The sequence below is a fragment of the Echinops telfairi genome, unplaced genomic scaffold (genome assembly GCF_000313985.2).
Source record: "Echinops telfairi isolate 266 unplaced genomic scaffold, ASM31398v2 ScPeMD7_9;HRSCAF=40, whole genome shotgun sequence".
Classification (NCBI taxonomy): Eukaryota; Metazoa; Chordata; class Mammalia; order Afrosoricida; family Tenrecidae; genus Echinops; species Echinops telfairi.
In genome coordinates this window covers 75,805,213-75,819,067 of record NW_022103906.1, presented here as the reverse complement: position 1 = coordinate 75,819,067, position 13,855 = coordinate 75,805,213, and the positions used below count along the sequence as shown (strand labels likewise).

The following is a 13,855-nucleotide window of genomic DNA, read 5'->3' as shown; positions in this document are numbered from 1 at the left end:
TTGATTCTCCTCCTGTCCCACTATCATGCTCAGTCCCCACCAGGATTTCAGCACTTCCTCTTTGTTACGTTCCCCTTGATCCTGCCCTACCAAAGTGTTTCAAAGTAAGTTATAGAAACAAATGACAAAGGCAGAATTTTTTAAATTTCTAGAGAAAAGATACAAAAGAACGTTTGTAAAGCTCTCCTCAAAAGTTAGGCAAGTCAAACGACAATGAAATGACATTTTAAGAGCTAATGAAACTCTAACTTAAATTCTATACCCATCAAAAAGGATGACTAGAATTACCCTTGATATGATTGAATGACTGAGCTACTGAATTATTGATATGTAAATTACTTGCCAATAAAACTGTTGAAAGATAAATATCTTTCAAAATTGAAAGTGAACATTTTCATACCCAGTGTCATTGCTGTGGAGCCCTAGTGACATCGTGGGTAAATACTCGACTGCTATCCACAAGGTCGGCATTTCGAAACCACCAGTCTGCTTTGTGAGAGAAAAAAGGGAAGCCTCGGAACAGCTCTACTCTGTCCCACAGCGTCACTATGAGTCAACATCAACTCTATAGCTGTGAGTTTGAGTTCTGTTTGTCATTGTTGTGGTTAGGTACCGCCCACTCAATTCTGACTCACGGTAACCCAATGTGTATAACGCAGAACTGCTCCATATGGTATTCATTGTTGTGACCTTTCCAAAGCAAAATGTCATTGACGCATATATCTTGGTAAATTCCAATTGCCAATCTTTTGGACAGTAGTCAGTGCTTAATCATTTACACCACCCAGGGCAAAATATAATTATAATAAAAATAATAATAATAAAATTTTAAAAACAGACAATAACAAGTATTGATGTGGGTGTAGAGAATTTGGAACCGTAATATATGTACTTTGGAAAACAGTCTGGCAATTCCTCAAAAGGATTAAACAGAGTTGCCATAAGACTTAGCAAATCCACTTCTAGGTATATTCCCAAGAGAACTGAAAAACTACGTCTGCACAAAAGCTTGGACACTAATGTTCTTGACAGTAATACTTATAATAAAACAAAAGTGAAAATAACCCAAGTGTTCATTAACTGAGGGATAAATAATAAAATGTGGTATTTCTATACAATGGAAAATTATTCATCCAGAGGAGAAATGAAATTTTGATACATGGTTTGGCACAAATACTGAAAATATTATGTTAAGGGAAGAAAGCATTCCACATAAGTGTAAGTATTGTATGTGTTACTTGTATCAAAAATCTAGAATAGGAAATGCACACAGATAAAATACCAAATAAAAAAAACATGAGTCCATGCTAACATAAATCAATCATTTGAAAGTTTGATGGAGAATAATTATTTCATATAACTATAAAACTTCCCCACAACATTTTATCAATTACAAAGGAAAAAACAGTAATTTCACAATGGGAAAAACCAGCTGTAAGGCACTATTTTAACCCATTAATCAAAATGAACACCAGTAATAATAGGAAAAATCTAATTTGTGTGCTACTGACAAGATGCAATGAGAACACAAGATCACTTCTGTGATATTCCAGCCAAGGACAAAACATGAAACACCAGACAAATCCAAAATCAATGGACATTTTACATAATGACTAGCCTATAATCTGTAAAAGTGAACAGATCATGAAGCTCAAGGGAAGGCTAAGGACAGTTCCAGACTACAGGAAACAAATAAATGCAGCATGTCATTTGAACTACATTATTTTGTTGCACAGCGAAATTATGACAACAGGCAAAACTTAAGCTGAGTCTGAGGATTAGTAATGTGAGTTTGCTGGGGTTTACGGTTGCCCTATACGGACATCATGTTTGGTAAAGTGGAAGGGCGGCGAGAAAGAGTAACAGCCTCTACAAGTTGGACTGACACATGGTGGCACGGATGGGCGCGGGTGGGGAGGCACCGTGCCAGGTATTGTGAGGATGGCGCAGAGCTGTGCAGCATTTCTATCGTGAATAGGGCCGTGATGGATTGGAGCCGACTCGATGGCACCTAAAGACGGCATAATTACATGGGAGAATGTTTTTATTTCTAAGAAATCACACTAAACTGTACAAATAGATTTGGAACCACGCATTGGAAGACAACATTTGCAGTATGGTTAGTATCCAAAATATATAATGAATTCCTATGAGTAGTTCCATAGGAGAAAGAAGAGGCAGCATGCTTTTATAAAGATTTATACCTCAGAAGCCCCATGGAACAGTTTTACTCTGTTCTAGAGGGTTCCTGTGAGCCAGAATCAATTAGACAGCAGAGGGTGTGATATGGGTCTCAGTCAAAAAGAAAGTAACAGATGCTGAAAGGAAAAATGGGCAATCCAAATATCCATGACCCAATCTCATTAGTAACCAAAGGAAAAAAAATCAAAGTACCGGTAATGAATTATCACTGCACAATCATTAGAATGCCAAAAAACAAAAAGTCTGGCAATGCAGATGTTACCAAGAGGTGAAGCAACAGGGCCTTCCATAAAATGCTGATGGTGATACATACTGACTTGAAGAACATGGTTTAGTAAAATCAAAACCATGCATACCCTTTCTTTGATCTAGCTTCTCTCCTCTAATATGTATAACCAAGAACACAGAACTGGCATCACCAGAGAACTTGGCAGAAAATGCAGCTGCTCAGGAACCACCCTATACTTACTACATTAAACAAATTCTCATATGATTCATAAGAACATCAAGGTTTTCAAAACAAAATTTCTCAAGAAATCTAGAATATTTACCTAAAGAAACATAAGTAGGATATTTATTGCACCATTGTCTGTATTAGCAAACAAATGGAAACAAGACAAAACAAAAGTACCTCATTGCATCAGCCATGATAGGTTTTTCTGTGGAAAAGAAACAATCTCACAAAATGCTTAGCTGCTAACTGAAAGGTCTATGATTTGAATCCACCAGCTGCTCCAAGGGAAAAAATATGGCAGTCAGCTTCCATAAAGAAACCCTATAGGATAGTTCTACTTTGTCCTTTGTGTACCCTGGTGGGTTATGCATTGGGCTACTAACCACAAAGTTGGGGGTTCAAAACCACTAGCTGCTCTTTGGGTGGAAAGATGAGGCTTTCTATTCCTACAAAGAGTTGCAGTCTCAAAAACCCACAGGGGCAGTTCTGTTCTACCCTGTAGGGTCACTCTGACTGGACAGCAATGTATTTTCAATGTTGTATATTGACCATAAGTTGTAGGGATGCATTGCTCGTTGCGGTTACTCAGGTACTGAACACCACCTTGAAAATTATTGTAGCTGTGACCAAGTCAAAATATGAACAGTCCAGAGCAGCGGTTCTCAACCTGTGGGTTGCAACCCCTTTGGGGGTCGAATGAATCTTTCACAGGGGTCACCCGATTCATAACAGTAACAAAATTATAGCTATGAAGTAGCAATGAAAATAATTGTATGGTTGGGGGGGGGGTCACCACAACATGAGAAGCTGTATTAAAGGTCACGGCATTAGGAAAGTTGAAAACCACTGGTCTAGAAAGCTTTGCACTGGAAATTAAATGCTAAGCCCAAGATAGACCCAATAACTTCCGCTAACAACAAAAAATATCATATGGCTCCATCCAAAACCATGGGAGCCAGAAATATGATCCTACAGTGTGAATGGAAGGTTGAGAAGAGAGCAATATTGGTGAATAGCACAAATGACAACATGAAACCAAAGAAATATGAGAATAAGACAAAGGTGAACTATGCAGATATTAAACTATTAGAGATCATAAGGAGCCCTGGTGGTGTGTGGGTTACACACTAGGCCGCTAGCCACAAGGTCCGCCTTACAAACCTACCAGTTGCTCCCAGAAGGAAGCTGCATGCTCTAGTAAAGATTTAAGGTCTCAGAAACCTATGAGTCGGTAACGATTTAAAGACAGTGATTGAATTGAGTCATTCAGAAAAAGCTCCACATTCGTATGAAAATTCTATTGCCCTTGCTGGTTGTTGATTCAATTTTGACTCACAGTAACCCTATAAACAAAACAAAACAAAACACTATGTAGTCCTGTGCCATTCTCACAATTGTTCCAAGATTTAAATCCATTACTGCAGCCACAGTGTCAACCCACTTTGTTGGGGGTCTTCCTCTTTCTCGCTGACCCTCTGGTTTGCCCACCATTATAGGCTTCTCTGTGAACTCTTCCCTCCTAACATGTTCAAAGTATGTCCAGAGTCTCAACAATCTCACTTCTAAGGAGCATTCTCAGGAGCACTCTGACTGATGTCATTTCATCTCCTCTTCTGAATCTGGTTTGAGTTTCTGGGAATGCACACTAGTGGTGCAGTGAATTAAGTATCAAGTTGCTAACTGGAAGGCTAGTGGGGCTCAATCCCACCAGTCACTCCATGGAATAAGGGAAAGCGGTCTGCTGCAGTGAAGATTTACAGTGTTGGAAAATCTATGTAGAAGTTCTACTCAGTCATACGATGTTGATATGAGTTGAATTTGACTTGACAGCAATGGGTTTAGTTTAGTTTCCATATGAATTTCCTGTTGAGGTACTGTTTCACCTGTTTTTATATGATATTCATAAAAATTTTACTTGTGTGTGATAATGATATTGTTTGATAATTTCCCAAATTCTGTCGAATTCTTTGGAATAGACATAAATATGGATCTCTTTCTGCCAGTTGAGCAGATACCAATCTTCCAAATTTTTAGCACTTCCAGCACTGTATCTTTTTTTTTTAATTGGGGGCTCATACAACTCATCACAATCCATACATACATTAATTGTATAAAGCACATCTGTACATTTGTTACCCTCATTATTTTTTTTTCTTTATTTTATTGGGGGCTGGTACATTTCTTATCACAGTCCATACATACATCCATTGAGTCAAGCACCTATGTACACCTGTTGCCCTCATCAATCTCAAACCATCTGCCCTCTACTTTAACCCTCAATATCATTTCTCGTTTTCCACCTCCCTCCCCTCTCCCCCCTCCCCCTGAACCCTTCATAATTCACAAATTATTATAGATTTGCCATAAGTTACCCTGTCCGACATCTCCCTCCGCCCTCTTCTCTGTTGTCCATTCCCCAGGGAGGAGGCTATACTTAGATTCTTGTAATTGGTTCCCCCCTTCTACGCCGCATTCCCTTCACCCTCCAGGCCTCGCCCATCTCACCGCTGGTCCTGGAGAAGTCATCTATCCTGGGTTCCCTGGGTTTCAAGTTGCTATCTGTACCAATGTACATCCTCTGGTCTAGCCACATTTGCAAGGCAGAATTGGGATCATGATATTGGGGGAGAGGAAGCATTAAAGAACTAGAGGAAAGTTTATGTTTCATCGTTGCTACCCTGCACCCTGACTGGCTCATCTCCTCCCAAAAAACCCTCAGCAGGGGGGTGTTCTGTTGCCATCCAATGGACTCTGAGTCTCCACTCTGCACTCACCCACCTTTACAATGACATGATTTCTTGTTCCTTGATGCCTGACACCCGATCCCTTCAACAGCTCATGGTCACACATACTGGTGTGCTTCTTCCATGTGGGCTTTGTTGCTTCTGAGCTAGTTGGCCGCTTGTTTATTTTACAGCTTTTAAGTCCTCAAATGCTATATCTTTTGATAGCCAGGCACCATCAGCTTTCTTCACCACCTTTGCTTAAGTACACCTTTTTTTTTTCAGTGATCATATCAGGAAGGTGGGCACCCACTGATCTGATTTTTAGTTCTTTGATGTCTGATAACTGGTCCTTTCTGCACCTCGTGGTCAGACAGGCTGGCTGCTTCTTCCATGTGGGCTTTGATGCTTCTCAGCTGGATGGCCGCTTGTTTATCCATTGTATCTTTTTTGAAATATCTCTATTTGTATTTGGTCGATTCTTGGCACCCTTCTTCTCTCCACTGCCTTCAGTACAGCTTGAATGTCTGCCTTCAGCACCACTGGTTCTTGATCATGTGCCATTTCCTGAAGTGAATGAACATCAACCAATTCTTTTCAACACAATGACTATTTCTTCCATCTTCTTTTGATACTTACTGCCCCATTTCATATTTTGCCCATAGAATCTTTCAGTGTTACAACTTGAGACCTGAATTTTTTTTCAGTTCTTTCTGCTTGAGAAACACATGATTCATTATAATATTTCACTTTGCCTTCTTGAACAGCTCTTTGAAATATTCTGATCAATTCTTTTACTTCTTCATCTTCTCCATTTGCTTTAGCTACTCTGTTCAAGAGCAAGTTTCAGAGTCCCTTCTGCTATCCATTTCTCTTTTCATTTTTCCTTTCTTCTCCCTTTAATGAACTTTTATTTTGCCTTCTTGATAATGTTCTTGATGTTATCCCACAACTCATTTGGCTTCATTCAGTGTTCAATGCAAGAAATCCATTCTTGAGATAGTCCCTAAATTCAGGTGGGATATACTCAAAGTCATGGGCTTGTTTTAATTTTCTTCAGCTTCAATTTTAACTTGTATACAAGCAATTGACGGTGTGTTCTGCAGTCTGTAACTCATCTTATTCTGACTGATGATACTGAGCTTATCCATCATCTCTTTCCACAGATGTAGTCAAATTGATTCCTTTCTGTTCCATCCAGTGAGGTCCATGTATTCACCATTTATATTTTTCAGGGAAAAAAATCATTCGCAATAAATAAGTTTGGGGTATACAGTGTGCTCTCCCTCATTATTTCCACCACCAAGGCAGTGTATTCTAAATACCTATTCTTTACTTCCAACGTTTACTTTCCAATCACTACTAAATATCAATCTTGATTGCAAGTTTGACCAATTTCAAACTGTATTAGTTAGTAAAATCTTCAATTTCTCCATCTTTGGCTTTCATGGTTAGTGCATACATTTGAACTATAGTCATATTAACCGGTCTTCCTTCAATGAAAAATTTAAGAGGAACAGCATTGTATTCATTGTCAAAAGGAACATTTCAAGATCTATCCTAAAATACAATGCTGTCAGTAATAAAACAATATTCATATGCCTACAAAGAAGACTAATCAGTTACATCTCACTGCCATCAAGTTAATGCCAACTCAAAGCAACCCTATAGGACAGGTAGAAATGCCCCTGTGAGTTTCCAAGACTGTAAGTCTTTATGGGAAAAGAAAGCCTTCTCTTTCTACCCCAGAGCAGCTGGTAATTTCAAACTGCACACCTTGCAGTTAGCAGCCCAGTGCATAACCACTAGGTCACCACTCAGTGAGTTCCATTAGGGTAAATATTTCTATATTGTTGGTTCACTGCAGCCCTAACACCAAAAGTACTATGCAGCCCATAACAGACACTCAGTTAATTGGTTAAATGGATGAATGAATATTTAATAAAAAAAAGGACTGAAAAACATCCTACATAAGTGCTTTTAAAACGACAAAGTAACACAATATATGATATATACCCAATTCAACACTCTGCCATCAAGTCAATTCCAACCCAAAGTGACCCATACAGGATTTCTGAAGCTGTAAATCTTTATGGGAATAAAGAACCTCATTTTTCTCCTATGGTTATTAACACATGGACTAAAAGGACACTCGCCAAAATTATACTGGAAGAGAACAATAAATTTTATCTGCAATTCTCTAATGTATATTTTACCTCATATACATGATAGCATATAAAGGCTTCTAAAGCACAGCAGCCTCTCTCTCATATACATGAACTAAAACTGGAAAATTGCTAACATATGTTAATCTAGAGAGAATAGTGCCCAAGCATTTTTTATTCTTTGTAATTTTATAACTTTATAAAGTTTATTAGGGAAATAACACTACTTTAATATCTCCTTGAATAAAGCTTCTCAAATCGTTCTACCTATATTATTTTAAGTGAACAACTCCTCCCAGGGATAGGAAGGGCATCTGGGAAATAATCCTAAGAAACTAAAAGAATTTTGATGTCTCACGCTTTAGCTTTAAAACTCTAGAGAATTTGGACTTTTCCCACAGTATTGCTGTTCTTACTTCAATATTAGAAAAATTCTCCAATTTTTCTTTCAAAATCTAGGTACAATCGACACTGTAAGGAAATATGCCTTGTTTATCCTATGGCTTCACTTATAGTCATCATACTGTAGAGCACCCCAGGTGAGAGAGGGCACAGCGCTGTTTACTATAGTCTAAAAAGAAACGCCAAAGAATAGCTGTACAGTTTCTTGTAAAATAAACTTAACAAACTCAGCACACAGAATAGGGAAGCTCTGAACTTCATCTTGACCTTGTCTCTGTGCCAGAAGCAACAGCTATATTTTCTACTCTATTACTAAACAAAAGCAAATTTTTCAACCCAATTATTACTAGAATGATTATAAGCCTTTCCCCCCTAAAACATAAAATTTTCTAAAAATCAAACTATGAGCAATGTATTTTTAAATATAATGCATTACAGAATACACTACCATACTACTAGTACTCTTAAAAATAAGGAAGAATAAGTAATACAAAAAGCCAAAGAAGATGAACATATCAACAGATATGTTCTTATTTAGTTAAAAAAGATTATATTAAATATGGACTCTTTAATTCTCAAAATAACAGAAACTTTAGATAATAAAAAACATCTTACCTTTTTGTTTTCATCTGGTCTCTCAGTTTGCTGTACATCTCCAAAACTTGAAAGAGAAGGGGGGTGGGGGAGAGAACACACATGCATTATTTAAAGAACGTGAAAGACTAATTAAAGCAAAAGGAATTGCATCAAGAGTCCTATTTGATTTCCAGTTCCTCACCTGGAAGACACAGCATTAATTTATCAACAGTGGCAGAAATATTTCTCTGTTGTAGTCGACACTGCTTCAGCTCTTCCATTGCGATTACCAGCTTGGCAAGAGGGAAAAAAACTGAATTATGCCAATAGCTGTAAATAAAAAGCTTTCAGTCACATTTTTCTACTCTGTGTTCAATTCATCAGAAAATCCCAGACAGTGCCATAGTAAGACCTGCCAAGTGGACTAAGGGACTGCCTTTCCTAACCAGTCAAGCATTTTTGCAGGTCTCCCCTTTCTCCCTAAGATACAACACTACTAAGAAAGGCTTGGCAAGATGAAATCCTAAAGTACAAAAAATGTCAAAGACAAAAGCAAAATATATACATATTTTCTCTAAACTCTATTCAGGCTCTTCATGATTTATGATTTCAACAATCTTGTAACATTCTCTATTGCTTTCATCAGTGCTAGACTCCTAAAGGAAAATAGTCAATCCTGCACAGTTTCAAGAGTCTTAAAAATGATCCCCAACTAATCTCTATTTCAACAAATAAAACCACACACTTAGAAGTTGTGGCTTTCTTAACAGTTCCAGTTTAGTAAAGAGTAACTCCCTTTTTTTCCATTTGAAGTTATCATACAATATAACTGGGAAAAACTGTATTCCCTGCATAAATTAGACTATGTGAGATCAACTTAAAAAGTAATAAAGTTCACGATCTCTTGTAGCATTCATACCATACCCACATCTCAAAATGCTCTCTGCTTAGATACCATGAAAGAAAGAATGGCCCTGATTAAGTCACTGATATAACAATTAAAGGCTAACTTTAAATATTATTAAAATGAATACTTTAATAAGTACTCGATGAAAAAGAAAATACACGATACGAGAACAGTCATCAACTAGAATTCGGAAAACCTAGGTATTAGTCCCAACCTTCCCAATTATTTACAATGTAAAACTTTAGCAAATCATCTGTTTAAGTTTCATAATCAATAAATAATAGCATTTTCCCTGACTTTCTCATATAAATATGAGAAATTTTTACTTTCTCAAGTAAAATATGGATATAATCATGTAACTGTGAAGTTTTAAGTAGAATCAATTATTCATTCATTCATTCATTCATATAGATGGATAGATAGATAGATGATAGATAGATAGATAGATAGATGATGATAGATAGATAGATAGATAGATAGATAGATAGATAGATAGATAGAAGCACAAACTCAGAAAAACAAAGGGTCAGTTAGTCAACTGTAACTCATGGCAACCCTATGGGACAGGGTAACACTGACCCTGTGGGTTTCCGAGGCTCTAGCTTGTTAGAGGAGGAGCCCTGCAGTTAGCAGCCCAACATGTAACCAGTGTAAGTAAGTATGTAAGTAAATAGAAGGTGTAGCAATAAATGAACAAGGAAAAGCCTCATGGAGAAATTACCAGACACAGGGAGAGTGATAAAAAATGTCAGTAAAAATAATATCAGAGCATGATAAGTACAGGTGAGAAAAATGCAGCAGGAAAGGGTAAAATGAAATGCATGGTTGAGAGGGAGCCAGTAATAACGTGGTTAAGAGCACACTAAAAAAGGTAACATTTGAGCAAAGTTCTCGAGAAAGCAGGCATTAAGGACAAAGCAGAGGGAATAGCATTGGCTAGATTATGATTAATCAGGTGACTTAAAAATACATTTAAGGAAGGCTACATCCCCTCAATAAATTTTCTAGTGTTCACTTCATTCAGATGCACATTTGAAGCAGCAGCAATAATATCCAAATTCCTCCAGCAAATGCTCACAGGCTTACAAAACACTAAACATTTTAAAAACCGAGAAAACCATCAAAATAGAATGATATGAAAAAGAAAAGATTTTTCAAAAGGTAAACTGGCCTTACTTCCTTTCCCTCATGTTGTAGTTTTCTATTAGTATCCATCACTTGGTTCTGTGGAGAGAAGACAATTTAAATTCATAAAAAACAAACATTTAGACAATCCAAAACTTTTTAAAATGAATTTCAATTTTTCATCACATTTATTGATGCAGTGGTATTCTTTGGGCTTAAATTATACAAACTTTTTCTACTAGAAATTTGAAAGACCTTTTGAACAATGAAAAGAAAATCTTACTAGAAGATATATTTGGTTTGGAGCACTTCAAACTAAAATATGACTGAAAATCAGACTTTAACTTTAGAAGAAAAGTGAGAGGGAAAAACACATACACAAATAACCAAAGAACCATACCATCTCTATAATAGTAAGAAAGAACAAATTCTATCTAGATATTCCTCATTTCACCAATATTTTTAGAAAAGATGGATATTAATTGTTAACTTTTAGCTCAAGTAAATTTTTCATTATTTGATAATATAATTTTAGACAATTTTTACTTTTATTCTTTTAAGAGGAGTGATTCTTAATAGTTCCTAACATTTCCTCATCCCCATTTTGCCAACAATCTCTCCCTCAGATATGGTGTGTGTGTGTGTGTGTGTGTGTGTGTGTGTGTGTGCTTTTAAGTAGTCTAGCGTTCACTTAAAAGAATTGACATCTTCTCTTTTTGGTATCTACTTTGGGGGTCACGAGTGATGGCAGAAAAAAAAGAGTATATAATTCAGTAATTTCTTCATCATCCCAGATATTATTAAGACATAAGCAATGTTAACTTCTAAAGCTTCAATAAATGCTATCTACACTTCTATCAAAAACTACAATTCCTTATATTTCTATGACATTCCTCCAAACCCAGCATTTCCTATGATTGTCTTTTAGAACTTCAACAAAATTTAATAGCAACTCTGCACACACTCACAGATGCTGATACAGGCACACATTTATGCTCAGGTGTGTGTACACACACATATACACACTCACACTTCTCCAGTCAGATATGTATGGGAAGCAACACAAGACAGTTGACTTTATTCAATACTTCTGAAGTCTTTAATACATGTCACATACTTTGTGAATGCCCAAGAAGCCAGTTATAGTACATATTGCTTTCCATAATTAACCATAATGTCCTTTTATTGAGACTACCTCAAGGGCCTCATTTTTCAGAAAGCACGGTTTTGAAAGCACTGCCTTAAATGACACCTAGACTATAATTTTTCAGAGCAGACTGCCATGTACACCCTACTCTCAAAGACAACACGAAATCATACCTATTCCAAGAAGTCTTTATAAAGTATTAAAAAGAAAGGCAAGAAACCTTTAAATCCCTTCTTATTTACTTTTAGCATCATATCTGAACATCCTGGAAGTGTTGTTGGACAGTGAGTTCAGTATGAATTAATAGGAGTGTGATGGAACTGCTGACAATAACATTAACAGAAACATTGTCAAAGACAAGAGTCAGAAAACTTTTCCCGTAAAGGACCAGATATTCAATATTTTAGACTCTATAGGGCATAGGGTCTCAGACACAAATACCTTCCCCAACTCCCCAACTACTTCCCCAGGTAACTGCAGGCAATACACAAACAAATGTGCAAGGCTGTGCTCCAATAAAACTTTATTAAAAAGAGAGAGAGAGCAAACTGGATTTGACCAAGGAGATAGTTTGTCAATTTCTAGTCTAGAAAAAAAATGAGATCATAAAGCTTTAAAAGTCTACACACAATTACATGTGGATGCCATGTTTTAAGAATGTCAAATAAGGCTGAGAAGGATCCTAAAAAGTATACTACATGAAACAGAGCTAAAGGTAATTTTAGGCAAAAGAGAGGGAAATACTCAGAGACAATAAATATACAGACGTTCATAATGTACACTATACCTAAATGACAGCTGTCCATCAAATACCTAAAGAGTTATTAGAAGAAAAACAACCCCGCAAACTGGAACTTATTATGCAAAGCAATAAAAAGACATTACTAGAAAATACACTTCAACTCATTATAAGTAAAATTTTCAAGAAATGTGAATAAAAAAGGTTACCTTGAATAGTAGAACCTTCTTCCTTAGTAGTTATTCAAGAATAAATTACATATGATTTTTTTCATGCTAGATCTCTCATAAAATTCAGTCCTCCATCAACACTCCAAAATTCAGTATCACCAGCTTCCTAGAACTGCCTAGTCACCTTATCTAGATAAGCCTTTTCAAGATTTGTAAAATCAGAAGCATTTTAAACTCGTTGTAAGAAATAAAATTTATATTGTACTTCAGTGCACCAATATAACACACACACTCATTTGTGCACATAAAAATTGAAACCATTTTTCAAGAAACAATCTTTACCCTTATTACATGTAACACATGCTACTATTTTCTATTTGATTCTGTTCTATTTAACTCCAGGGTTTTATCAAAAACAGTGAGCATGGCCCACCTAATTGATCTAATGTAAAGTGCAGTTCCAAAACATATCCATTGAGCCAAGGATCACTTCTGATGAAGATAACTACTATACCCACTCCTCAGTTATCAACATGGGTAGGTCCCAGAGACTAAGTCATTATGCAAAAATCAGCATTATGTGAAAATGTAGGTTGACCACTTCACATGACAAAATGAAGGATGACAACATCATTACATAACTGCCATAATACACAGTTGTGTAGCTTACAAATCTCTGAGAATCGTGTGCCTCGTGGACACATAACCTTAACCATCACAGGCAGCATTGCACTGTCCTTACACTTTGGAGTACATTATCAAAGGACGTGTGTTGTTAATGTGCAAATCAGACAGATTTTTTAACTATTGTGATAAATGTGAAATGTCACATAACGAGATGGTTGGTAAGTGAGAAATAGGTGTATTTTAATATATAAAAAAAGAAACTACAGTGTATAGGGTATTACTTCTTTTGACTTCAAGAAGATAAATATGGAGTTTATTTCTATTTATGCAGACACACATACACATATACACACACACAGGGACTTCAGAAAGTTCATGGAAAAATGTCACTAAGATAAGCGAATTTTTCCATGAACTTTTTTAAGTACTCTGTGTGTGTGTGTGTGTGTGTGTGTGTGTGTTCTGTGGGTCAAAAAAAATAATGGAGTGAGCCAGTCAGGGTGCAGTATAGCACCAATGAAACATACAACTTTCCTCTAGTTCTTTCATGCCTCTCCCTCACCACTATCATGACCCCAGTTCTACCTTACAAATCCAGCTAGACAAGAGCATGTACAC

General features: G+C 36.6%; 1 protein-coding gene across 2 annotated transcripts in view; it reads right to left on the bottom strand.

Moving 5' to 3' along the window:
* The window catches only part of EXOC6B (exocyst complex component 6B), a 635,729-nt gene that overhangs the window by 473,039 nt on the left and 148,835 nt on the right, over positions 1 to 13,855 (bottom strand). For both annotated transcript variants that reach the window (XM_045286668.1, XM_004696081.3), the window contains exons 3-5: positions 10,606 to 10,653; positions 8,725 to 8,815; positions 8,562 to 8,607 (exon numbers count right to left, since the gene is read on the bottom strand). In XM_045286668.1, coding sequence (XP_045142603.1) covers positions 8,562 to 8,607; positions 8,725 to 8,815; positions 10,606 to 10,653 — 185 coding nt within the window. The remainder of the gene's footprint in view (positions 1 to 8,561; positions 8,608 to 8,724; positions 8,816 to 10,605; positions 10,654 to 13,855) is intronic.